This window comes from Sceloporus undulatus, chromosome 3 (genome assembly GCF_019175285.1).
Source record: "Sceloporus undulatus isolate JIND9_A2432 ecotype Alabama chromosome 3, SceUnd_v1.1, whole genome shotgun sequence".
NCBI classification, from domain to species: Eukaryota; Metazoa; Chordata; class Lepidosauria; order Squamata; family Phrynosomatidae; genus Sceloporus; species Sceloporus undulatus.
In genome coordinates, this window is record NC_056524.1 from 209,080,219 (window position 1) to 209,107,971 (window position 27,753).

Sequence of the window (27,753 nt, forward strand, 5' to 3'; positions counted from 1 at the left end):
GCATCTTGCCATTTGCTCCCCCTCCATCTCTTTTTAAAAACTGAGTGTTATAGCATCTATTTTCTACTTTCAGACATAAAGTCTAATATTAGAGATATGACAGTCTGTTGTAATATATGTCTTGGTTATTATTATTTTTTTAATCTACTATCCATTATTGACTGTATTGCCTGGAATGCTGCCACCACAGCCAGGTGGAGCTCAATTCAGTCAAGGCAGGCAGCTAATTCCATCCCCAAACACATGGAAACACATTAAACTACCCCTACCCAATCTCCACTGGCACCCCAGAACCCCATACTACTCCCAAACACTTCCGCCACTATTTTGAGAGGGACTGCAGAAGAAACCAAGGTATTTGGCTTGCTGTGGGATGTGGCAGCCTATGAGAGAAATTGGCCTTGGCCCCCATGCAGTTGTTGGCCCATATCCTAAATTGTCCGAGCATGAACTATTCTTACTTCCTCATTTTTTCAAATTAGCTTGCTTTGTCTGATAATTGGTTATTTGGAAGTAAACATGGCTTCATTTGAAAGTCGAATTGTTCAGGCACAAAGCTCAAGGAACCAAACTGCTGGAAACATATCGTGCAACTTTGGAACAGAGGAAGAACCCCATTAAAACTACACTAGCCCTACCACTTCCCTTTAGTGTATCCTATACATGTTCTAGAAAGTGTCTGAAAGAAGAAACTACACAGTAAAAGCTAGTTGCCTAGTTTCCTTCCACTTATCATTTCCCACCCTCCAGGATATATATGATCCATAGGGAAGGCCATATGATTGGCCCCAGTCTTGTGGGTCTTGAGTTAAACTTCTTACCAGAGCATGATGGGAAAGCTCTCATGTGGGAATGCCTCTCCATATATAATCCACTCCACACTCTCAGATCCTCTGAGAAGAACCTACTCCAGCCACAGAAGACTAGATTAAATGCAACTTCCCAGAGGACTTTCTTTTCTGCCATTCCGAAACTGTGGAATGACCTGCCAGAGGAGATCTGTCTTATCACCACCCTAGACACCTTCAAGAAGGCTGTCAAGATGGATCTCTTCCAGTGGGCCTTCCCAGACTGACCTCCCGAAGAAGGATAGCCCCATCCTCCTTTAACAGTCCGTTCCAATTTGCTTATTGTAGATTATGCTATTGATATAACTATTTTAATTGTTGAATTGTTATTATTTCTAAGGATGGGAAGGTTTAGGGGTTAACGCAGGGAGAGGTGTGAAATATAAATAAATCTTATTATTAAATATTATTATTATTATTATTATGAATGGGGAAAATTTAATTTTACTCTGCATTCGCCATGGATGCTGTTAGAGGCACTGTTAGTTACTCATGGTGATCCACAAGTGAAATTTCAAACATGGCAGCCAAGCAACTGTGTAATTTAGCATTATTCTTCTGCCTCAGTGCCCTGTTCAACTGTTATACAACTACAATCAGTCTTCATTAATCAACCATGTCTTCATGTAATAACTAAATAAATTTATACAGCATAATCTCAGTAATCCTCACCACAATCCTGTAAAACAAGAGCAGGCAAAAGTATAGGTTTTCTAATATTGTTGGACCTCAGCTCCCATTCGTCACCATTTGCTGTGCTTGCTAGGTCTGATAGGAGATGCAGTCAGAATAATCTGGAGGGCTCTATTTTGCCTACCTCTGATTTAAGGAATTTGTGGCTGTATAGAGATATGAATGATAGATGCAGTTCACAGTTTAATATTGAACAATGTGATTTTATGCAAATTAATGCAGAGTGATATTCACTAACCAGAAAATAAATTCAATTTAACATAATGGAAGTTACTTTGAAACAGACATCAATAGGATTGCACTACTAGAGAATATTGCACTATTAAACCACCCACATTCCCCATTCATGGTGCATGGCACATATTTATACAAGCTCTTGCAAAGAATTCGAAAGCCATGGTCTGAATTGTTTCAAACAAGATACTATCTTGAAAAAGTTAAGCAAGAAGACAGTTTTCAGTTAAGCAAGAAGATAGATTTTGAAAAAGTGATTTTAAAAGAAGATAAGAGGCACAATATCCAAAACATAATCTTATTATTGAAGTCAGAATGCAAAACAGTGAAAAACTATATAAGCAAATGAAGTAAAAAAAAAAAGTAAGCATTCAGTATTATTCCAACACTGTAAACATGAACTGAAAAATATCAATGACTTCTGTTGTAGACAAAAATTGCATCAAAACAATATGATATATTGCCTTCAGAAATATGAACTCAATAACTCTTAACTATAACCATGAAGAATGAATAATAGAAATTGGTTTCCTTTCCTTTAGCCATAGTATACATACCCCTTAACAGTTATACACCAAGCAAAATTTAGAAAATAATTACTGTATATACTCATGTTTAAGTCTAGAGATTTTAGTCAAAAAAATGACCCCCAAAAGCTGTGCTGACTTATCCATGGGTCAATATAAGTACTATACTTTAATAGTTATTTTAAACAGGAACCATACCCTGGTGAAAGGAAATACAGTACTCTGCCCTGGAAGCACCGACCTCCCTCTATTTATCTCATCCATACAGCCTTTAGTATGAGCACAAACATTTGTGACCTTGTTTTCCTTTCCATCATCCTCTCCATCCTTTGTTACATGCCCCTAAATTTTACCCTTGACTTATCCATGGGTCATGTCAAAATCCCTAATTTTGGCCCCAGAACCTGTCCTTGACTTATACGTGAGGTCGACTTATAGTCGAGTATATCCATAAATGGTAGGACCAAGAATTAATTTGGCCCCCTAATGTGATGTTTTGGTTTGAATGCTGGACTAGGACTTCGGAAGATCAGGCCTGAAATCCCTATTTAGCAATGGAAACCCACTGAGTGACCTTAGGCAAGTCACACTCTCTCAGCCTCAGAGAAAAGCAAAGGCAAACACCCTCTGAGCAAATCTTAACAAAAAATCCCTTGATTGGTTCACCTTAAGGTCACCATAAATTGGAAACTTGAAAGAACACAACAACAACAACCTGTTCCATCCTACCTGCAAAACAAGAGTTTACAACAAAATATATGGAAGTTGTATGGTTACTGCAGCCCAAATATTAATATGCAAAATACCTTATTATGTTCCATGTTCAAAGGAAAGGAAACTATATTGTTTACATATGCAATTAGACAAATTAAATAATTTTATGTAAATTAGAAAAGGTAGACAGAACCAAATTTAAATATATTCTAATTGCCTGCTCACATATGTTTATTCTTCCATTCCATTTCACATTTAAATTATTTAAGTAAACTAAAATAATATTTAATATTTACAAAAACCACAGGGTTTAAAGCAAAGTTCCAGCTGACTGCCTGGTGATCTTGAATCCCTGCAGCTCAGTTCTTGGTGGGAAAACATATCATATTCCATATCCACCATTTTCACTAGCTTCAATTAGTCTGTGATTAGAATAAATAGGCCCTGTCTGCTGGATCTCTGTTCTGTTCATAATGCAGAGACTGCAATTGTAAACAATCTTGCTTAACTTCATCCAATAAGCAATTCCCATCAAGTAAACATGCATAGGAGTGTATTGTTTAGAATTATCAAACTTTGCTCCATTCTCATGGTGTATCTCTGCCTTGTGCTTCAGGTAACCTTCTCAAAACACAAGCCAGCACACTTTTAGTTCTCTTATTCTGGTGTTTTTTTAATCATATGTAAAATAAAAGTGTCAGATGTAAGAGTATATCACCAAAATAAACCACCGCTATAGATCTGTCCAAATTTCCAATGTAAAACTATTGCTATTTTGAAAGAATTATTAGTGTGTATCATTGCCTATTCTGTATTTGGTAAAGATCGATACTTTATTTTAAAGCAAGAGGAGATAGAAAGAGGTGAGAAAAGAGTGCAGGGGCAATCAGGTCAACCTCCAATCCAATGGATCAGTCCATGTAATCCAGGACACTATAGATTAAGCAGAAAACAGATGCACTGCAGGAAGATTCCCACAGAGTAACCTGAAGTACAGCATCAAGCAAACTCACAGTACTAAACAACTGCATCAAAGGAAAGTAGCAATTGCATCAGGGAAAGCTCCCCAACACACACACAAACAACTCAAGTGATCAATCTATCAGATCCTGGAGAAATCACTTCGTGGCCCAAGATATAAGAACCAGCAAGACCCTGTGTGAATCAAATATATCTATCAAGCCATCCATAGCTTGAGGAGGAAGGCAGAGTATGATCCAACCTCCTGTCTTCTTTCAGGCAGTAGTACTTTCTACTCCCTCCCAAGAAACTAAGGGAAAGGATGAGGGAAACCAATGTTGCAGTGTTCCATTTGCTGACCACAACCAATGCATGTGAAGTTAAATCACAAGAGAGTATTCAGAAATGTGTCCAACTCTGACTTTTTTCATTGACTTTCTTCATTCCCAATACAGTTTTGCATGAGATTATTATAAACAATAAACTTTATGCTGATTTCCAGGATAATTTTTTGGTAATTGCCAATTTATAGCCATTAATCCTACAGTTTTGTTTAACCCAAATAATCCTCTCCCATTTGCACTGTGAACTTTATGAAGTGTTATTATGTCTCTACACTAAACTAATTTTTTTTTTTGCAGTATTCATTACTTCATAGAAAGGTAAAACAGGTGCAGATGTAGTATAACCACACTATGACTTATTGCCACTGAATAAGATTTATAAGACAATTCCCAACAAAGACCCATATTAAGCAAATTCATCTAGATTTCCATACTTTTAGTTCATCATAAATTTTAAGCAGTTAACAGTTTAAGCAACTGAGGAAACTCCAGAACATCTGCCAGGATATCTCTTTCTTCTTCTTCTTCTTCTGGTATGACAATATACTTGGGTTATTTCGAAAATAATATGTGGCACGTGGTGTGGTTGGGATAAAGATACAAATTGGTTTAAGAAATCTTGGTCTAACACTGAGAATGAATAATTAATACTGTATATAAAATTCAGTGTAATACACAAATAAACACATTACTTGAATAACTGTTTGAAAACTGTAAGAAACTATAGGGAAAAAAGAATAACAACGGCTCAGACACAGATACTGCATTTGGAGGGGAAATTATATATCATGCACCATCACATCTTTTATACATAGGCAAACTTACAACGTAAACATACAGTTTACATTTCTGTCTGAAACTGAACTTTTTATATCCTTACTAAAATAACTTTCAGATGTAAAATACACATTCCACACAATATTTTAAAAAGTTATCAAGGGGGAAAAAAAGAATAAGAATTGGCTCTGCATTAAAAGCATTGTGCACCAAAGTTGTTAAGATTTTTAACTGACTCTCTCTTGGGTCCCATTCTTGGAGAATGGTGGCATACAAATACATACATACATACATACATACAGCACTATTTAGTTTCATCAGTTTCAGTGGTTAACTCTCTCATTAATAGACAACTGTGGTTAATCTGGGCAGAATTGCACCCATTTTTCAAAACCAACAGATTCCTTTAAATTATATTCTATCTTAAGTTTTATTGATTCACTTCTTCAAAACACACAGGAGGAGTATGATTTGGGGCATCATCCTAATAATATTTTCCTCAGTGTTAACCTATCTAGAACTCTGCAATACTGCACCCACTACCTCCTATGCTCTCCTGTTTATTATACTACAAAGACACCCAGCATACTGTACTAAATGGATTTACAATGAAGTGGCCCATTTGAGCCCCTAGCTGTGCTGTAAACTGATTAATGTTACACAGAAATACACCGAAAGGAGAATCTCACAACTGGGATAATCATAAAAGATGAAATCCCAATCCATTTTCTTAAATGAGTGCTTCCTCTGACACGTTTTAAATTGTCCAGCTCTTCTCTCAACACTATACAGTGTTCTTTTATTTTGCTACAGCATATCTGTCAATGCACAAAGCAGAATTCTATAGACAAATATTTTGTCTGAAGCAATAAAACAAAGGCAAATAAGGAATGAGGTTGGTTCTAATTCACACACCCATAGGGATTCTGCTTTAAATAAGAAAAATCTCTCACAATTACATTTTCTTAGAATAAAAAGGCACAGAATGAGAAGCAAAGCGAAAAGACTGACTGCAGCTCCGTTGCTGTACCTCACTTACCTTTTTGAGCCATGTTGTCCCCTTGAGGCAGAAGGGTCAGGCAAAGGGCAAAAAAAAAAAGCCTACCCAACATTAAGTATTTGCTGTCTAAACATCACTGCTGCTGGCCAGCTCCTTACCGTATAGTGTGCTTCTGGTTAGCTGTCCCCCCATCGTACTGCGCAAGGTGGCTTGGCTACCTTGCAGTTTCCTCTCTCACTGGGCAAAGATGCAGAACTCTGAGCGTGCAGTCATTGTCAGCATGCAAGATACATGCACGCTCCTACACAGGGAGATTTAATGACTCTCCATAAAAACACACTCATGAACAGAATGACAGAAGCCTGTGATCAGCCTCCACCCACTTTCTGACCCTCTCAGGCTCAGCAGTAAGCAGAGGCATATGTCACGGTTATTTACATAAGGAGGAGACTTGTGACTCTGAAATAGCTAGAGAAGCTCAAAGAATTTTGCACATACAACATCCCAGCCCCAAAGCAGCTCAAGGGCAACTATACATGCCCCATCTACCAGCCTCTATTCTGCTTTCCCTAACCTGGGCTCACACCTCAAATAAATCACTAGGAGAAATTATAGTGGATTTCTTGGCTGTTTAAAGTGGTGGCTGCCTGCCTAGTTCCCCAATCCCAAGTTACCCTTGCTTCTGAGCAAAACAAAGTCTTTGCCTCTGCAAATTTCACTGCAAATACAAGACAGATTTGTTTATAACTCAGAAGTCTGGCTGTCAATGAAACTTGCTGTCTACTACCATCACTGTGTAATGTAAAGATAGAAACAAAGTTGGAAAGAAAGAAAGAAAGAAAGAAAGAAAGAAAGAAAGAAAGGACATGCATTGTATAAATCCTAATATCAGGAGGGAAAACTCAAACCATAATAGTTCTATTATCAGACATCACTGGTCCAGATTCCTCTTCTGGTTAATTATTAATTATTTAAGACCGAGGGAGAAGTTTCTGAAAGGCAGGATGGTTCAGCCTGGACTGCAATAGCAAAAACATTTTCCGCCAACCCCCCCCCCCCAGCTTTTGTGCAAGTACTGCAGGCTCAGCTCAGACACAATGCAGCCTGTGCTTCAGTCCATTACTTCTGCTGATTAACTGCAGTGAACATTATTAAAAGCAGTGAGTTGTAGAGATAGGTTGGGGGGGGGGGGAGACCTCCAGTCTTCTTCTCCATGATGGCTTGAGGATTTTCTCTTTTGCCAAAGCCAAGCTGTCAGTTTTCAGACATAACCTCCAGCTCAACTGCCACAACTTACTAAATCAACAACAACTAAATCAAACTAACTTGACACCAAAGTTCCAACCCACAGAACAAACTCCTTGTTGTGTGATTGTTATCCATCACTTACACTGCAGGTTAGTAATGCAGAAGGAAGGATGGGTGGGGTACTAACACCTCCTCATGGTGGTGTACTAATACCCACTGTCCTTAGGTATGAGAGAGTAAGGACAGAGAGAAATAGATTAAATTAATGCTCTGAAAAGGAATTAGGCCTCATCTTGTCCATGTCTTTGGTAAGTTCCTAACATCTATAGCTTAGTTTAACACACTTGCCAGTTTGAAAGTATGGCTGGCAACTCTGAAGTTCATTGGCCAGTGGCCAGGCATTGGGACAGTCAAAATCAATTAGCAGTGTTCATAATCACTGCTGGCTGGTCTCCGGCTGGTCCACTGACACAGCAGATAGACAAAGAACTCCCCTGAGGAAATGTACAATGCTTATACATTGCCCAGTTAATTATGTGCAAATATGACATAGAGGTATTATTGTTGTTGTTGTTGTATTATATTTATTTTTATCTCATCTTCCTCCCAGTACAGGGACACATGGTGGCTTGGCTCAATCATAACACTAACCAGAATGGAAGGTTTAGAACAGGGGTAGGCAACCTTTTTGAGCCAGGGGCCGGGTTGCTGTCCCTCAGACAACTGGGGGGCCAAAGCCGGGGGGTGGAGCTTCCACCCTCCAGGGGTGGGGCCGCGTGCCAGGGGTGGAGATTCCACCCTCCAGGAGTGGAGCCGTATGCCGGGGGCGGAGCTTCCACCCTCCGGGGGCCAGTCCTCCTCTTTGCCGGCCCCTGACGGGGCCCCAGGCCCTGTCAGAGGCCGGGAAAGAGCCAGCGGGGGCCACCAGCGCTGGAGGCCTCCCCCTCTTTGCCAGCCCCTGACGGGACCCAAGGCCCAATCAAAGGCTGGCAAAAAAGCCAGCGGGGGCCGCCAGCGCTGGAGGCCTCCTCCTCTTTGCCGGCCCCTTTGCCGTCGCCGGGGCCCTCTTGGAGGGCCCCGGCCACCGCAGCGGGCCTCCTAGAGGCTGCCGCCAACTCGTGTGACCATGTGAAAGGTCACGTGAGACTTCACCGCCATTTTGAGGAATAAAATGGCAGCACCCAGAGCGCCAAAATGCCGCAATCGGCGGCGGTGGCGGCAGGAGTGAGCAGGGGCTGGCCAAAAGGCCTCCGCGGCTGGAGGTTGCGGACACCTGGTTTAGAAGATACACCCATCAGAAAGATGGGCAACAGATTTATTGTCTTTGCATACACTGGAAAGTCCTGACTCCACCCAGATACAATATTATCCTAGAAATGTCTGTTGAGGCAGTGGAACTTAGTCCCAGACAAGTGTAACTGCACTGTCCTAGATCACAGTAGTAAGTCAAGGTGTGATTATCTTCTCAACATTCTACAGATCAATTTCCACAATTCTTTCCTTTTATTTTGCTCTTAGTGCCCAGAGTGCCCCTATCTTACAACAGCAGCAGTAGCAACAACAACAACAACAACAACAACAACAACAACAACAACATTTCTGCCTTCTTCCCAGTTCTGGGAGTCATGGCACTTTACAAAGTTATAACAGGCATTTTAAGGGGGGGGGTTGAGACTTCGGAGTGTATCTTTTAACCTTGTAAGCCGCCCAAATTGCATTTTGTAGAGAGGCAAGATATAAATAAATTTTATTATTATTATTATTATTAAACAGAATTCAAAGCAAGTGAAAAATTAGCTCATAGAGAACAAATACAGTCAGTCCTCCATATCCTTTGATTCTTGATCCATGGATTCATTCATTGGAAATATTTTTTAAAATATAAAAATTCCAGAAAGCAAATCTCAATTTAGCCATTTTACTATGTATTTAATATAATCTGAGTATCCATGGATTTTGGTATCCATGAGGGGTCCTGAAACCAAACCCCAGTGGACAGCAAGGGCTTACTGTACAAACTATACAGCACATTATTAAAAGTCCTTTCCCCATCAGTAGTTAGGCGCGTTACAGATCGCCCAAGGGGGAAGCCTGTATCCGGCCCTTCCCGCTGGATCGGGGCCTCAGCTGCCACAGCGGCAGCCTCTGAGGCCCCGATCCGCCACTTTCCAGGCCGTGGGGAAGCGGCAAAAGGCCGCTTCCTCACAGCCTGGAAAGGGGTGTCCTTGGGGCTTCATGCCCCAAGGACACCCGATGGCAGCAGGGAGAAGGAGAAAGGGGCCGCTTGGCCCCTTTCTGCCTTGTGTTGCTGGTGCAGCCATCTAAAGGCACCCCAGGCGCTCTCACACAGTGCGAGGATGTCACTTCCGCGCCGCCCCGTTTGGAGGCGGCACGGTGGTGATGTCCCCATGGCGGCGCCCATGTGTATAGGGCACCGCCATTTTGTACGTCCCCAGGACATACTAGGTTTAGGGCATCCGGAATGGACGCCCTTTCCTAACCCTAGTACGTCCTGGGGACATACTTTACGCCTGTAAAGACTTTGCCTGTCTTCAAAAGGATACTATGGAGGGCACCAGCCTAGCCTTTCTAGGGTGGTGGGTCCAGAATATAGGCAACAGACACTCAGGAGATGTTTTTTAGAAGACTGTAAAAAAAACATTATTTTTTTAACAAAATATTATTCATACTTTGGTAAAGATTGGCCATATGAACAGATGGAAGCAGCACTTGAAAACACTGCAAGGAATACTAATGAATGATAATGTTATCTGGACCTCCCATAAAACATCAATGAAAAAGCCATGGTAATTCTGTAATAAATCTTAGTGTAGAAGCACCTATATAGTGAGACTTTGTTATCTGTTTGGGATTTGGTTCCAAGAACTTCTATGGATACCAAAATCTGTGGATGTTCAAGTCCCATTATATACAATGGGGCAGTAAAATTGTCTCCCTTATATAAAATGACAAAATCACGGTTTGCTTTTAGGAACTTTATTTTTGGAGGGGGGGGGGGATATTTTCAAGCCATGGATAGTTCTATCTGTGGATGCAGACTCCATGAATATGGAGAGCTAACTGTATAAATAATATTCTTATTTAATTAGACTGTTATGCAGAGACAAGTGTTTGTATGTTTCTGCTCTTGAAAAAACAGCCACCAATAATGAGGAAATAGCACTGTGGTGTTTTTTGTTCATTGGGCTAATATACTGTACATCAGATGGGATATAAAATTAATGTAATAATTCTACTAAGTGCATTATGGTAAAAAAATGCTTAAGTATATTATTAAGCAGATCTATGACTGTAATAAATTATTGTATTGAATTCTATTGTACAGTACTTTAGTGTATCTACCAATGGTGAGATATGCTCATATAGTTCTAAATCCAATTGCTATTCCCAACTAGAGTAGACAGATTGAATCAATCAGACCTTGGTAAATTAACACTTACATAAATTCCTCCCCCACCCATGGATCCACTTTAGATGAGATTAGCTAGTGGATTGAGGCCACAATCTAATTTCAACACATAACACAAATGAAGATATTATTATTATTATTATTATTATTATCATCATCATCATCATCATCCAAAAAAAGATTGCATAATCATTTTGGGCAACTCATTTCAGTGTTGAGCTGCTCTTCTTAATGTCTACAAATCTATTTCTCTAGGACTCAAGACCATTGTTCCTTGTCCTTATATAATCAGCTGCACCAGTTTTAGACACTTTCTTGAGTCTGAAAGACATTATATGCCAATTACAGGAATATTCCTATAAAAATCATACACAAGTCTATTTTAAAAATGCCATATGATTAAAACAGAGCACTAGAGATTTTTTTTTAAAGTCACGTTAATTCCTGGTTCTTTAAACTCTGAGAGAGCTTTCTTCACGAACTCCTCAGGGTATATTTGCTAGAGTTCTCTTTTGCTGCAGTCTGCATATCTGCAGCATTTTCTTGGCAGTCATATATCCTGCTCATTTCTATTGCTGCATTACTAGCACTGCTGCAAGAGCAGCTCTGCAGCTGCATTGCTGAAGTTGCAGCATCAGCAACAAATCTCACTTCAAAAATATGCGTAGAGAGACCGGAACACTCTGTTCACAGCAGACCTTCTTTGCATACACAATTAAACTGTCTGCAAAACCAGTTTTCAGCTCTGTACATTAACAATGTTAGTTAACTTTAGTAAGTTCTAAGCACAACTATGATCCCTATTCTAAAAGTGAATTAAAGTAGCACTGCAGTACAGTAGTTTATGGCAAGGCATGGGTATAGGTGGGAGCTATGCAAAATGAGGACACTATCTTCCCAAATAAGAATTCTGCCCTCCCCACTGACATTTCCCTTCAGCACAGTGGTGTTCTGCACCAGGGTGTCACCCAATGTGTGTGGGGGGGGGGCTTTGGGGGCAGGAACAAAATGGCTCACCCTCAACTCCCTCCCGAGCGTGACTTTGCACACGTGTAAAGCTACTCAGACAGGGAGGGATAGATGCCTGGGGCCTCTCCCTCCCTCCCTGCCATGTCTTTACACGTGTGTAAAGCCACACTGTGCAGGGAGGAAGGGGTGACTGGCAGTGGTGTTCCTAATATTGGTGTCATCCACTGCAGGTGCCTGGCAGTGTTGGGGGAGGGGTTGCCATCCATCCAACTACCCACTCAGGGCTGCAGGGGAAGGCGAAGATGGCTGGGCAAGTGCCAGCCAGGCAGCCAGGCAGGCAGGCAGAGGCTCCCCAGGATTTGAGCTCTGCTAGCCTGCATCCGCATCTCCTGTTGGGTCCTGAGAGGCCACAGCCTCGGACAGCCCCACTGGGTGATGTGGAAAAACCCCAGGGACCCATTTCCCTTGGGTGTGGAGAACTCTGACAGGAACAGAACCCAGACAACCAGTTGCAGCCCAGCAGGCAGGCTGGCACCCGATGAAAGAAGCAGTAGATGGAGAGACTGGCTGGCAAGTCAGGCAGGTGGGGGACGGAGGGCATGTACGGGTGCACCAGAGGGACATGGGGAGGGGGTGTCGCATGCATGGCTGAAAGCGCGCAGGCAGGGGGAGGTGAGCCTGCTTCCATCTTCTCACAGATTTCAAAGGGGGTCTCTTTAGGACCACATTGCTAGCTGGAGGCCAAAGATCCCTGCTTGCTTGCCACTTTCCTCGTCCTCCTTCCCTCCTTCCCTCCTTCCCTCTCTCTGTCTTTGCTGCTTCAAGGAGGGCAAGATCCAGTCCAGAGTTTGGCAGACACTCCACAGCCAGGTTCAGTCCCGTGGCACCCCAACGAGGCTACCCATTTGGGCCTCCTGGGTCACCAGATTTGGGGGCGGCACTAGCTGGCAAAGGGGCCTCAATGGACAGCTCTGGACTGAACTGGAAAGTGCACTTCCCGGACAGGTGGACAAGGTAGGCGTGGCACTGCTCTATGATGGATGGCACAGGGTGAAGGCCAGCTGATTTCCCCCCTCCCTGCAGGCATGGACATATAGCAACACAGGGAAACACACACTGGGCAGCTCCAAGCATTTATACAAATAGCTCCCAATCTGGCGTGACTAGGCAGGAGTGGAGGTGCCCACAGGAGTCTGGAGTGCCCCACCCCGCCAGCCCTGGCATTAGATGAGGCATTGAGGAAGGTGGGAGGGGCACACTTGGGCTGGCTGAGGCAAGCCAGCCAAGGCACTGGGGATAGGTGGGAAGGGTGCGTGCATGCATGCACTCAGCCCTCCTTTCCCCCTTGATGGGCACATGGTAGCAGACAAGTGGGGGGGGGCAGCATCCCCCCTGCAGTGGGAGGAGGGACCAACTGGGTGTCACCCCCCCTCTGTTGTGTCACCTAGTGCGATCTGCAACCCCGCACCCCCAATGATGCTACTGCTACAGCACCCAAATTTCTAGCATCACAGTAACTTAAAACCTCAGCTCAGCCTTTACAAACACATTTTAGGCATCCAAAGAAAGGAAAGAGGCAAAGGTATCAAGGGTATATGAACACAGCAAGTATGAGTCCTTGGTACAAACCATTTTCAATGTCTCTTTCTTTGCAGTGTTGGGTATCATGCAAATCAACTACTCAAACTTACAATACAATAGCCATGCATCACACATACATGTAAATCACAAGATTTCCACAGGCTTAATGGACAGGCAACTAAATGCGTGGATACACTGGACTGAAAAATGTTGCAACATGATGTTGCGTTCATGCATATATTTATTTACTTGCTGAAAGCTCATACTAATATAAATAAACTAGTCTTCAAGGTGCCACAAGATTACCATACTTTTTTTTCTTCATTTTTTCTACTGAGACAGACTAATACAGCTACTTCTTTTTAAATTACTATATTTTTAACATAAATTATGGAAACCCTTCTCAGATGTCCTTTGCATGCTCAATGAAACCTATGCAAGTGGTTGCGGCATCATGGCAGCAGACTTCCTTACATGGTGCAACAATGCAACAAATATTTATCTGATAGCAAGATCTGGTCTCTTCCAACTCTATGATTCTAGGATCCTTTGAACACAGTGAGGCTGACTTTTGAAACAGCATGGATAAACCTCTACTACATCACTTGAGTTATACTTTTTCTTATGTTTATTTTTCTGTTTAGTTCATTTTAGGCAAAACTTCTGCAGGTTGGATATTTGCTAATGCCTGCGCTTAAGCTTAGATTCAGACTGGGCAATTCTGCCATTTGTAGATTTAATTAAATATTGTTCCAAAGCACACTTCAGAAATAATCCAGTTTGAGACCACTTCAATTGCCCTGGCTCAGTGCTAGGGAACCCGGGTAACTGTAGTTTATTGTAGCACCAGAGCTCTCTGACAGAGAAGGCTAAATGTCTCACAAAACTACAGTTCCCAGAATTCCCCAGCATTGAGCCAGGGCAGTTAAAGCACTCTCAAACTGGATTATTCCTGCAGTGTCTTTTGGACCATTGTTTTGTTTTTCACTGAATAATCTCATGGTAACTTCAATTAAATTACAAGACTCAGGATATTCATGAAATTTATGCCTAAATTTAATCAAATTCCATGTTTCATCACTGTTTATATTTTCCTCTGTAAAAAAACAGCAACAATCATTCTTTGTTTTCTTTCTAACATACCACATCCTCCAATATTTCATGGATGAAAACCAGGAAACATGTGGCCAACAGTAACATCAAAGCATGGTCAAAATGGCAACAGTTATTAATGAGGAACAGTACACAGCCTAGAAGAGGCTGCAATAGTTTGCTTTTGCCTAAACCTAATGGGAAGGGCAAGATTCCACCTTCTCTCTCTTCTCCTCTTCTCTCCTCTCTCCTCTCTTCTCCTCCCTTCTGAATTAAATGAGTCCAAACTACTTTTGCAATCTGAATTCAGTTTGTAGCAACTGAGGTAAGCTCAGTAGAAACTGGGAAAGTGGAGAGAAAACAGAAAATTGGGACATCTAAAAGCATCTGAAAAGCTGAAACAACAGAGGAGTAATTGGAACTGTCCCTGCCAAACTGGGACAATTGGAGGGTATGGTATACGTTTTAGGGTCTTTCTTTCTCTAGTCTCCTTAACCCCTGACATAAGTCACTCGGGGGCAATACAGATGGGTGGCTTGAAGCCACCCTTTCCTGCCTTGGGTCGGTGCTGCAGCAGCTGCACGCTGTGGCACCAACCTGCTCCCTAAAAGAAGCTGCTCTGAGCAGCTTCCAGGAAAGGGCGTCCCAGGTGCGCTTGCGAGCCATGATGACGCCCCTTCCAGCCAGTGCCATTTGCGCACTGTGTGCCACAGACATCATCATGGTGTGTGCAGTGTGGATGGGCACAGCACAGTAAAGGTTTCCAGTGTGTGAACACTGAACCCTAGTCTGCATGCAGGCCGGCATAAAGTGCTGGTCTGTCGAGCCCCTCAGTTCCTAAGAGCAATTAAGTGTTCAGCATGTGAATTTGCACATCATCATCATCATCACCACCACCACAATTTAACATAAAGTTAATATAATGTAATGCATTATTCAGTTAGACCATTGATCCTGTCCAGAGTTTTCTAAGTTTGCTAACCATGTGTGAGATCTGCATTAGACATTTTTATGTTAAGGTAATGGCACTTCAGGCTTAAAATTCAAGTACAGTTAGGATAAGCTCACCAGAGACATTACAGTAAAGAGCATGAGGGAAACATGTAACAAATAACAGTACCTGTAATGCATAAGGGTAGGAATCAGGGTGAACATACTTCCTTTTGTAATTAATGTAACAAAGGCTAACAGTGTCACTTTTACAAAGGCCCAAAACACACTGCAGAAATAATCCACTGCAGAAATAATTTCTCTGAAGATGCCAGCCACAGATGCAGGCAAAACGTCAGGAATAAACTCTTCTAGAACATGGCCACATAGCTCGAAAACCCAGAAAAAAAACAAATCCAGTTTCAGTCCTCTATAATTGCCCTGGCTCAGTGCTAAGGAATTCTGGGAACTGTAGTTTGGTGAGACATTTAGCCTTCTCTGTCAGAGAGCTCTGGTGCCACAATAAACTACAATTCTCAGAATTCCCTAGCACTAAGTCAGGGCAGTTAAAGTAGTCTCAAACTGGATTATTTCTGCAATGTGTTTTGGACCAGTGTTTAATAGGTAATGTTTATTTTTTGCTCCTACAATGGATACAAAGGTGATCATTTGGGGCCATTTTTGTGTTTCAAGGACATTTTTTCTTTTTAAATAAGAAAATGTAACTAAAATGTAACACACTCATAATGAGTAATAGCAAAGTAGTCCATAAAAAGCAGAAATTAATTATTTTTTTTTTTAAATGTGCCACGTTCTGGTGCTGTTTCTTTGGCGTGGGGAGATGTTTGAATATATTTGAAACAGGACTCATTTGGAGAACTTCTTGTTTTTAGAAATGACAATTTCACTACAAAATTCAACTAATCTATGGACTAAAGGATTTCAAGCGAAGTTTAAATGCCCTGCCATGAGATTCATACTAGGCCAAATCCAAAGGCCCGCCCCTCTTTCCTTCATCTGCCAGCTGAACACCAGTTTCCTTTTCCCATCTATGCAGAAACTAAGACAACAAGATAAGATAGAGAGGAGCATATGTATGAGCTGAAGACAATGCTATCCTGATTCAACCAATGATAACAACAGGATGTCCTGGTTGTTAGTAGTCCATTTCAAGCAGGGTAAATATTTAGAAATGTGTAAATCATATGAATTATTGCCCCCATCATTTCAAACTGCCTTCATGCAACTCTTAAGTGTTTTCAGTTCCGGCCTGGCGATCCCTGTCTGCACATTCGACCAACTGGCTGCCAATTTAAAACAAAAAACAAACCAAAAAAAACCCACCACCCCACATTAAAACCTTTTCAAGAAGTCCTGCAGCTCCTCAGACCTCTGAATGAATGTGAATGTGTTTGTGAGTGTGCATGGGAAGACAGCATGGAAAATTCCCTCTCCCATCATGTGCACGTTCACTGAGTAAACCTGAACATGTACACAAATGTCTTGATTAAAATGTCAAGGAAAATACAAATGTATTGGATGGGGGAGGGATAGCATCACATTAACATGTAATTTTACAGCTCTCATGGGCATTGGTGTTTATCACATAGAGGTTTTTGCAGCTTTTTGCAGCTCAGATCTGACATGACTGTGGGTCCAACTATGCGAATGCACATTATAACTAGATGTATTATCACATGTGATTCCTTTCTATGAGAGCTCCTTCCATGGCGCTTCCACAGTGAATCCAAAGTGACTCCTCATTTTGGTGAATTTGGTAAAAAGTGAATTCACAGAATTCGCATTCAAGCTCACTTCGATTTCACTCCGAACTGGTCTGGTGTGGAATGCAACTTTGCTTCCATCCCGGTACACCCCCCCCCCAAACCTCCAAAGAGGCAAATTTCCCATGATGCTGTGCTGCAGTTTTGCCCCAATTGCTTCTGTTGCTCAGAAGGGTAGATGACAGGGATGGAGGGAATGTAACAGGAGGCTGGGGCGAGAGATGGGAGCAACAGAGAGGGCCATCGGAGGCTAGGGGAGCAACAAACTCCAATTCCCAGAATTCCATAGCCTCAAGCCAAGGATCCCACAACAAACTCCAACTCCCAGAATTCCATAGCACTGAGCCAGGACAGTGAAAGTGGAGTCAAACTGGATTATCTCCCCAGTGCGGATGCAACCTAAGAGAAAGCAACTGTTACAAAGTGAAGGAGAGTGGATTGGATTCAGGGAGGTGGTATTTTAGGGAGCATGGAGAATAAGGGAAACCGGATCATTTCTGCAATCCTCCAAAATGGGTCTCCTTCAGATCCAGACTGACATATGCAAAGTAGGATTAGATTCAGAGGAAAGAGGCATGAAAACTGGAGAAAGGGATATCAACAGGTTAAGATATGCAGATGACACCATGCTACTAGCAGAAAATAGCAAAGTCTTGGAATGGTTATTGAAGAAAGTTGGCAGCTAAACTGATGCTTTGCTTGTTCTTCCAACCCATTTTAATATTTTTAAGCTCCCTTGCAAGCCTGAGCCCATTCAGAGCTTTAGCCAACCTAATCTTCTCCCTATAAATCATGGCTACTCATTTCTTTTCTTCCCTGTAGATTTTTACTCATTTGTTAACTCTCAGTTCATTTGAAAGTTCCTTACGTAGTTACCACTCTATTCCCTTATGAAGGTCATTCATGAAAATGTTGAATAATGCCAGGCACTGCCACACCTCATCAGAAAAGATGAGCATACTTTGAATCCACTAGGCCAACCAGTATCTTGAGATGCTATCACTCACCATTTTCTTGTTAGAGCCTTTTGTGCTTGTTTCTTCAACATTTCATCTTTAGGAAACTTCCATACATCACAAATTCTTTGAGCAATTCTGATCAATGGGTCTTACACACTACTTAAAATCCAGAGAGCATATTCAAAGAGGATGTGGCCACTTCCACCCAAGGTTCTCACTACTTCTACATCATTGACTAATTCTGCCCCATAGGTGAGGATCATATCCAAAACAATCAGTCCCCTTATTGTTTTTTATCACCTTCTGGAAAATAATATTGTCAGCAAGGTAAGTGAAGAATTTGTTAAAAAACATATGCAAAATATAAGACACATAAAAGTATTTGCTGCTTGCATACACGTAGTGTGTGGCATGGCCATGAAAGTGACAGGTTAAGGAAAGCAAGTCAGAACCTCTGCTCTACTTACTCCCTTTCCTAAGGAAAAGAATATGGGCCCATAGCATTAAGTTGGTCTCACCAAATACTGGAAATTGCCCTTAAAAGTTGTTTTCTTTTATCTGTTAGGGTGCCAGTGTCCACAGAGCCAGCAAAGAGAGCAGAGCAGAATGAAGCAAATCAGTGCCAAAATAAGCAGTTACAAGGATTTCCAAGGCAAGAGAGATGAATAAGCCTCCACCTAATTGCACAGAAGCTTAGTTCATCAGACTATAATAACTGTAAAAGTCTGCAATGAACACATTTTAAAATCCCAATATCTGAGGTCATCCATCAGAGATTTACAGTTATCAAGAAAGGAAACTGACACTAGGAGAAAAAAAAATGACAACTCAAAAAGGGTCCTTAACTCTTAGAACATCACTGCACAAGACCAATGTACTTCAGAAGAAATCTTCATTGCTGTCCAGACAGAATACATTACAACTCTGCTGCCTTAACATATAACAACATGTACCTAATAATAATGTAATTACTCTGTCTTATGAGTCTCCCCAAAACAATCTAACATAAAGACATGCAAGTTTCTTTTTACTGTATTTAAGTAACACAACATTTAAGTAAGAAAATTTAAGTAACACAAATAATGAATTGACTAAAATCACGTCCTCTTCTTCATCATGCTCTACAACAAGTGAAAAGCTACTAACAAAAGAACAAGAACTCTTCATGAATAAATAAATAAAGGTCTTGTGAACAATTTTGTGCTCTTAATGAAAGTCTGGAAAGGATTTGAATCCATATGCAAGGAAAGATTATCTCAACTAAAGATCTTTTCAGCTGATTTATTCTGTACCAATTAACTACCAAAGACCATCCCAAGTCTTCCTCTACATTCTATCTTTTACTGCAAATGAACTCAAACAGAGCCAAATATTTTGTAACCAAACAAAAGAGCAATCAGTATGTGATGTAAACATTAACAATCTGAAGGAAACTTTTTTCTGACCTAACTTGCCTCAGTTTTGTTGGCTCCTCATAGCAATCTTGACATAGTCTTTGGATTCAGTCCCATTCCATCAGAAACTCTATGCAAATAGAATAGATTTGCCAAAATATTATTTTTAAAGAAATACATTGAAACTGATGAAGCTCCTGACTGTCTATTTTGTGGAGTGTTCTGAAACAACAGGGTTCAGGAGGGATAAAAAGTTTCTGTGGGCCTGTAAACTTTGAAGTACATTTCAAGAAACACTATTTGCTGCATTTGAGTTATGATTGTTATAATGTCTGTGCAAATCCCTTATCCACAAGTTCAGAAAAAGAGTATGCCTGGCTATGCAGTGAAATGCAGGAACACCTGCCATACTAAATTTAAAAGCAAGAAATTCCTAATCAATGTTCGCATCAAATTGTGTAAGATATGCACAGAGAACTGCCCTTTAATCCTCCTAGTTTCTGTAGTGAACCCCATTACCAGAAGCCTACATGATACTCAAGATTTTCCAGTGCAGAAGTTCACTATCAGTACACAATAGAGAGATATCTGACAATAAGTGTGCTGCTGCAACTCAAATGGCAACCATGCCATTTGAAACTCAGCACAATTGAAAGTCATTTCTTTTTTTTCTTTTTTTTAAAAAATCTGTTCTAAAAGCCTGTCCATTTTTTTAAAGTCTTGCATTAGTAGAACTGTTATACACCCAGTTTGGCTGAGCTATATCTGGATTCTAGAAATGCCACCTGGTGTCCATTTGGACAGTCATCTACCCTGAATTCCAAGCTTTCATTTTTTAAAAAAGTATAGTGTCTAGCTCCAAGATGTGAGGTGAAATATGGAGGCCCTCTGCAGCCAAATTGTTCTACTAGAAACAAGTCCCTTGGGAATTTCAGTTCTGAGGGGGGAGATAGAGAAAAAGAGAGAGAGGTACAAGCAGAGAAGTCTTTGGTGCTTTGATTATGTATTCCTGCATGGCAGGGGGTTAGACTGGATAGCTATTGTGGTCTCTTCTAACTCTATGATTCTGTGATTCTAAGTCCAAGAAACAAGAGAAGGGTTCAGGGACAGTGCAGATGGCCCTAAAGGGGCTGCTTGATGCTGCCCCTTTGATCGCCGGATCAGGGCAGTGGCAACCACACTCTGTGGCCCTGATCTGACATTTTTCTGGTCCCAAAAGAAATGACAACATACTGCTCCTTTTGGGGGCAAAAAAAGCCACCCTTTCCGCCACAGCGATGCCATTTTGGTGTTCCTGCAGCATGAGGCATATAAATGTCACACTGCCAGAATACCACAACACTGCCTGTTATCTGGTCGGCTGAGCAGCATGACGCTGGCTTGGGGGCAGCGTCAGGGCATGCACCATCTAAATGCCACACCCCTATACAGCCCTCAAGCCAGTGTATTATGCCAGTCTGTTTTGCCCCCCAGTTTGCAAATAATACATGTTTCAGGTGGGTGAATGTAATTAGAGAAATAAGAAGGAATGGAAATGTAAGAAGTACAGACATTTATCACTGCCTTAACCAGCATTAACAAACAACAATTGAGTGGGAGAGAAGACATATCCAAGCACTGATCAGCTGCTTAGCATGTACATTTTGATAAAACATTAAAGAAAGGTATGGGAAACTGTTTTCTAGTTGCAACAAAATATTTATTCTGAATATCTAAAGAAAATTAAATCATGTTTTTTTTCTTTCAATTACTGTTGTTTGATCTTACTTTCTTCTGTGTTGCCCTGTGAACCAGATTGCAGTCACTCTTAAATGGTTCCTGTGGTATTTTCATTATTCTTAGCTTTTTGCCATCAGTGAACAACACTGATCTGATGGGAACATCACTAGAAGTGTTTGTGCAAGATATGTTACTAGTATTGCTGTTCTTTTATTTGTAATGCACTATGGATATACATGTCTGCTTCATATGGTTTCCAAATCTTTTTTAATCCCCACAGCTATGCTGTAAAATAGACTTGTTGAGAGGTAGTGGAGACCCATGGTAAATTCCATCACCAAGCAGAGATTTGAACTTGGGTTTCCCTGTTCTCACTGTTCCATGTCTAGCACTTTAAACATTACTCTATACTGGTTCTCTCATAACAATTGTTAACTGTAAAAAAATGCTATGATAGTTGAAATATAGTGGAAGAAAAATGCAACAATAAATACCCCTAATTTACATAATTAGAATAGTTTAATAATATGCAAATTAGATGTCCAGATTTGAGAAAGTAGAATATGGCAACCTTCTGTATCGCAGAACAGGAGATGGGCTAGACACATGGTTGCCATTTTTAGTTGTAGCCATTCGTCTACCATTATGTCTAGTATGGCCTATAGAGGCTTACTTATGCTGTCAGGGTCATCCATGAAGTTCTACTTCAATAAGTCAAAGTGATTAGGTTTAAATTTGAGACATAATTAGAGGTAGAAGGAAACCTTTTCTAGACACAGCTGCCAAGTATCTTTGTTACATCCAAACTCACTTTTGCTGTCATTCATAACACCAATGTATATTAAACCAATGTATATGGTGAGGCTAGGGACTCTGATGTATTTCTTCTGGAGTAACATGTCAGGGAACATACACCGGCAGTGGATTGGGCCAAAGCAAGAAATTTGGCAGGAACAGCATTTTTTCCTGGGCCACATTATACCAGTCTGAAGGCTACATGTGGCCCTGGGGCATATGACATTTATAATAGTATGCTTTTTTTGCTTCTAAACTCTGTGGTACAGTGTGGTCTAAGAGGGGAGGGAGCACATGTGAGGATGGCTTTGGTTTTCTAGAAAACTGCAGTCTTTTGATCGTATGATTCCCAAATGCTTATTAGTAACAAAGAAGCATGAAATGCATATTTTAAAAAAATACATATTTTTATCTTTAGATCTTTATGGCTGAAGGCTACAATTTCACACCAAGGTTTTATTAATTTGTGTTCAACCCAGCTATTCTGTAATGTAAGCACTCCTTCAATGGGGTGATTTCTTAAATCACATGAACTATGCACAGCTTCAAGAGATACCAAAATGGCTCAAGTATCAGATGACTGGCATGCTGATTACCCCATTTGTGTGCACACATAAGACACAAAACTAACTATTTTGGATCCTGGAATTAAATCAGCAGGAGGAGAGCAAAGTGATCATTCAAACTGGTCTGTTGATGGTGATAGGACTATGCAATATATCAAGAATTAGAGGCTTGTGGTCAAATTGGATCACAATCAGCAAAGCCACTGGCTTGTGCTGAAGAATCTAGAGCCCAAAGTGCAGAACAGAAGGTACCATTCTGTCAGCCAGGTAAAAGCAGAAAGTCTTTATATTAGGCCAGGACAATCCACAGGTTGCACAGTATCTGCCAATCCCAAGGAATGATGCGGGGCAGTTCTATTCACTCGTAACGGCTTTATAATCTAGAAAAATTACCATGGTGGAGAGCCACATAACTGGCTTCTAATCTCAGACCTAATGTTTCTGCTTCAAATCTCTGGTTCAAATTGACACTGTAGTAGAACTGACCAAGAAAGAACTAATAGACTGTTTGGAATTAAGCTTACAATGCATCATGCATTTGAATTTTGTCCTCAGACTGGCATATTACTAAAACTAGAATCAATTACCAATTTAAGGATCAATAGGAAGACTTCCGGTATCAAGCAATATGTCTAAGAGGCTACCGGCATAAAGAGCCAGCATCAGAGTGGAGTGGGGGCATGGTGACCACTGTTGCCTGCCCCAATTCCAGCCCAATGCCACCATCATGCCAGTTTTGCAGTGCAGCATTTAGACACACTGTGCCAAAGAAATAGGGAAAAGCCGCCGCTGTCATGGCAAGGGCAGGTTTTTGCCGGCTCCAAAAGGAGCAGCTTTCTGCCACTACTTTTGGAGCTGGCAAATCACCAGATTGAGGTTGCAGCATGCAATTGCTGCCGACTCGATCCAGTGCACACAGGGGTGGTGTGCCACCGCCCCTTTGGGGCCATCTGTTTAGGCCCAAAGTAACATGTTTCAGCAAGGCACCTTTCAACCGGTATCTATTTTAAAAGAAACTGGCCACATTTCCATTTGAATGAATTTACAGAGCAAATCCATTGTTATTCATAAACTTATCATATTTTGCTAGCTTTAACAAGTGTTGAGGGACAGAATATAAGACACAAGCAGACTTCTGACTAAGTACCTCTTTTGCTCTAAAATTAGTTCTCCTATTTATACATTATTGGAGCAACAGAGGGCTGTTTTCAAGTGACCAGAACCCCTGGTGAGACAATATTTCCAATCACACAGTTGAATTCTTGGGTTTTCTGATTTTATAATGAACATGAACAGAATGGAAAGAAAACTTCTATGTCATTCTTCCCACCAATCCACATGTGTTCAGTGAAGGCACAAAACTATCTAAAACAAGTTTTGAGTTTAAACAAATAGGCCTCTCACCATCGTTTGAGAAGCTGGTGAAAGCTATGATTTCTACTACCACCCCAAAAGACACTTAAACACAATTTAAAATAATAGGGAGCAAATCAAAGAAGAAGAAGAAACATTTTTGTGCCCAGCTCATAGAATCTATGGACCCCTGGTTAACATCCCTATGTATATACATTAATATATCATTTAGAATCATTGCATGTCTTTATTGAAATTTTCAAAAAGGTTTCATCATGTTTTTGTTATGACAGCAAGGTGCACTATGAGAATAGACAGTCTTAGATAAAGAATGGCTGCATTTTTATAAAGAGAGAAAAAGTACAGTGGCTATTCTTGTTGTTTGGAAAATTTCAACCTGCCACTGTGCTATAATGTGAAATCTTTAAAAATTGCTCTTTTGTCACGTTCAACGGAAAATCAAGAGGATTTTGACAGGATGGTCCAGGGACAAGGAATCTGTCAGAATCCCTCAATCAAAGTTAGTTTGGGGTTGTTGTTTTTTTGTTTGTTTTTGCTCTTTCTTTTTTAATGGGAAGTCACAGTCTTGTTCTTGTTATTAAAATATCTACACAGAGAACCCAATTTGTCAGCTTAAACTCTACATCCTTATAAAACCACATTATCTGTACTAGCAGGCCAGAGTAAAACTATTTTAATGTACATTTTGGAGCTTCAGTGCTTGAAAGTAAGGCATACACTTTACTTTCTACTATATTTTTTATTGTGGAGGAAAGGGCAATTCTGTAAATTTGAGACATCTGACAGCAGAAGGTCACAATCAGAAACAGACTGTTCCCATGTTATAGTAGGTAGTTTACTAAAAATAAGGGAGTGCTTAGACATCCTTGAGGCTATTTTTGATCAGGGATTAAAAAGAGCTGGGGACATGCCCCCGGGGGCTCACAACACAAGGAACTAAAGCTAAAGAAAACAATCTATGGCCTGAAGGCCACTTATGGCATCCCAGGAGGTTTTCTGCTAATGCCAGACTGCCTTGAAACTAATTATTATTATTATTATTATTATTATTATTATTATTATTATTAACCTTTATTTATAAAGCACTGTAAATTTACACAGCGCTGTACATACAATCTTTTAATTAGGCGGTTCCCTGCCCTCAGGCTTACAATCTAAAAAGACATGATACAAAAAGAGAAGGGAGTGGTGGAGGGGAAGGGGATGAGGGCCAGCAGTTCTTCTCTACCTCCAAGGCCTGGACCAAGGCAGATGGACTGGAGGGAGGGCTTGGCTTCTTAATGGATGGGTAAACCTCTTCCAGGGAGGCCTGTTGGAGTTAGCCTGCCTCTCTAGTAGGATAATACATATAAAATACATATACAGGAAATGATTCAATAAAAAGCACAAAAAAAGAAATATCAAATAGCAATTGAAGTTATGCAATGCCTGGGAACGCTTCTCTGAACAGGATGGTCTTCGTTTTGAAGCTGGTTAAAGAAGTGATGGCTCTTGCTCATGGGGGAAGAAGGTTCCAGGAGTGAGGGGCAGCGACTGAAAAGGAGCGAATCTGAGATGGGGCAGAGGAAATCCTGGGCTGGGACAACCGACTTTGACTACCAGAACGGAGGGCCCTAGTGGGAAGGTGAGGAGAAAGAAGGTCTGATAAGTAAGGAGGGGCCAGTCCATGGAAGGCTTTAAACGTTGACAGCAGGAGCTTGTACTGAATGCGGAAAGGGAGGGGGAGCCAGTGAAGGGATGCCAAGACAGGAGAGATATGGTCACAGCAGTGGGCAGATGTGATAACGTGTGCAGCTGAATGCTGGACAGAAATTAAAGGACGGAGGTGAGAAAGAGGAAGCCCAGCCAGGAGGATGTTACAGTAATCAAGTCGTGAGACCACTAGGGCATGGACCAGGATCTTGGCAGTAGAGGCAGAGAGATATGGTCGGATTTTGGCAATATGGTATAAGAAGAACCTACAAGCCTTGGCTGTTGTCTGGATCTGAGGGATACATGACAGAGAAGAATCAAAGATAAAACCAAAACTGCGGGCTTGCTGAATAGAATAGAAATGTTGTCCACAGAGACAGAAAAGGAGTGTTGAAGGGTGGACTTAGGAGGAAAGACAACAAGCTCCGTCTTGGACATGTTGAGCTTCAAACACCGATGGCACATCCACTGCAAGACAGCCGTGAGACAAGACGAAACTTGCTGTTCAAGTCTTGGAGAAAGGTCAGAGGTGGAAAGATACAGCTGAGTGTCATCAGCATACAGATGGTAGGAAAAACCAAAAGAGCTAATGAGTTTACCTAAGGACAGTGTGTAGAGAGAAAACAGAAAGGGACCCAGAACAGAGCCCTGGGGAACTCCAACAGATAATGGAACAGAGGATGAAGTCTGACCACCTGTGACCACTGCAAAAGATCTGCCAGACAAATAAGATCTAAACCAGTTGAGAACAGAGTCTGAGAACCCAAGGTCAGAGAGTATGTCAACTAGGAGATAGTGATTAACGGTGTCAAAGGCTGCAGACAAATCGAGAAGGATGAGAACAGAGTAAAGGCCATTAGCCTTGGCCTGTAAAAGGTCATTCGAGATCTTAGTGAGAGCTGTCTCTGTAGAATGCCTTGGGCAGAAACCAGACTGAAAAGGATCGAGGATGAAGTTGGCTTCAAGAAACTCAAGACAGCGAGAATAAACAACCCATTCCAAAACTTTAGAAAGAAAGGGAAGAAGAGAAATCAGATGATAGCTAGACCCCTCACCCCTAAATTTTGGGTCTGTTTGAAAGCCATTCCTAATACCTCCACAGTTGTCTAGCCAAACTCCATGGGTTTACAAACTTTTTATGTATCAGAGACAACTCTCTAGATTATAATCTGTAGAAACAGATTCGTAACTGGCATAATAAATACACTGCTGGCTTGTAGAGTCCCTGGCAAGGAATAGATGAAGGTTATGACTGTATAATAAAACATATTCCTACATTGCTATTCCCAGATATTCTCTCATCCTCCTGATAGATATCAGTGCAATCACTAATCAAACAGCCAGAACCATCCCATTTCACAGAATCATAGAGTTGGAAGAGACCACAAGGGCCATCCAGTCCAACCCCCCTGTCATGCAGGAAATCACAATCAAAGCATCCCCGACAGATGACCATCCAGCCTCTGTTTAAAGACCTCTAAGGAAGGAGACTCCACTACACTCTGAGGGAGTTGGTTCCACTGTCAAACAGCCCTTACTGTCAGGACGTTCTTTCTAATGTTGAGCTGGAATCTCTTTTCCTGTAGCTTGCATCCATTGCTTTGTGTTCTAGTCTCAGAGAATGCATAAGAATTGCTTTGTTGAATTAAATCAAACGCCCTATATTTCCAAGATTCTAACAAAAACCAAATGATTCTAACAGGGACCACAGGAAAGCTGGAAAACATGACATTATTAAAATTGCCACCCCTTTCCATCATTCTGCAGGGACCTGCCCAAATTTTTTATTAGGCAAAGAAGTGTTCAAAGACATACTTATTTTTCACCTGTCTTCACCATCCACAATCAGGGTAATCCATAATCACAGCAAAAAGTCAGACTGTGAAGTCAAATATAATAGGGATATTTGTTACCTAAGAATTAATTCAGCCACTCCCACTGTTAAAACCTAGCTAAGCAGAACAATTAACTATACTGCCTGGGGACCAGCGTTAGAATCCCTCCTGGGCCATGAAACCCACTTGGGTGATCATGGGCAAGACACATGCCCTCAGCCTCAGAGGATGGCAATGGCAATGGCAAATCCTCTCTGAAGAAACTTACCAAGAAAACCCCATGATAGC

The 27,753-nt window shown here is 41.3% G+C and overlaps 1 protein-coding gene across 3 annotated transcripts in view; it reads right to left on the reverse strand.

Annotated features, from left to right (window-relative positions):
• NEURL1 (neuralized E3 ubiquitin protein ligase 1) overlaps nucleotides 1-27,753 on the reverse strand; it is a 185,142-nt gene that overhangs the window by 80,917 nt on the left and 76,472 nt on the right. The window contains exon 1 of one of the 3 annotated variants that reach the window (XM_042461068.1): nucleotides 6,256-6,408. The exons of 1 other annotated variant lie outside the window; for it this stretch is intronic. In XM_042461068.1, the coding sequence (XP_042317002.1) occupies nucleotides 6,256-6,289 (34 nt within the window). In that variant the 5' untranslated portion in view covers nucleotides 6,290-6,408. Of the gene's footprint in view, nucleotides 1-6,136; nucleotides 6,173-6,255; nucleotides 6,409-27,753 lie in introns of those variants that run through there. One more of the 3 variants, XM_042461069.1, reaches the window with a different exon arrangement.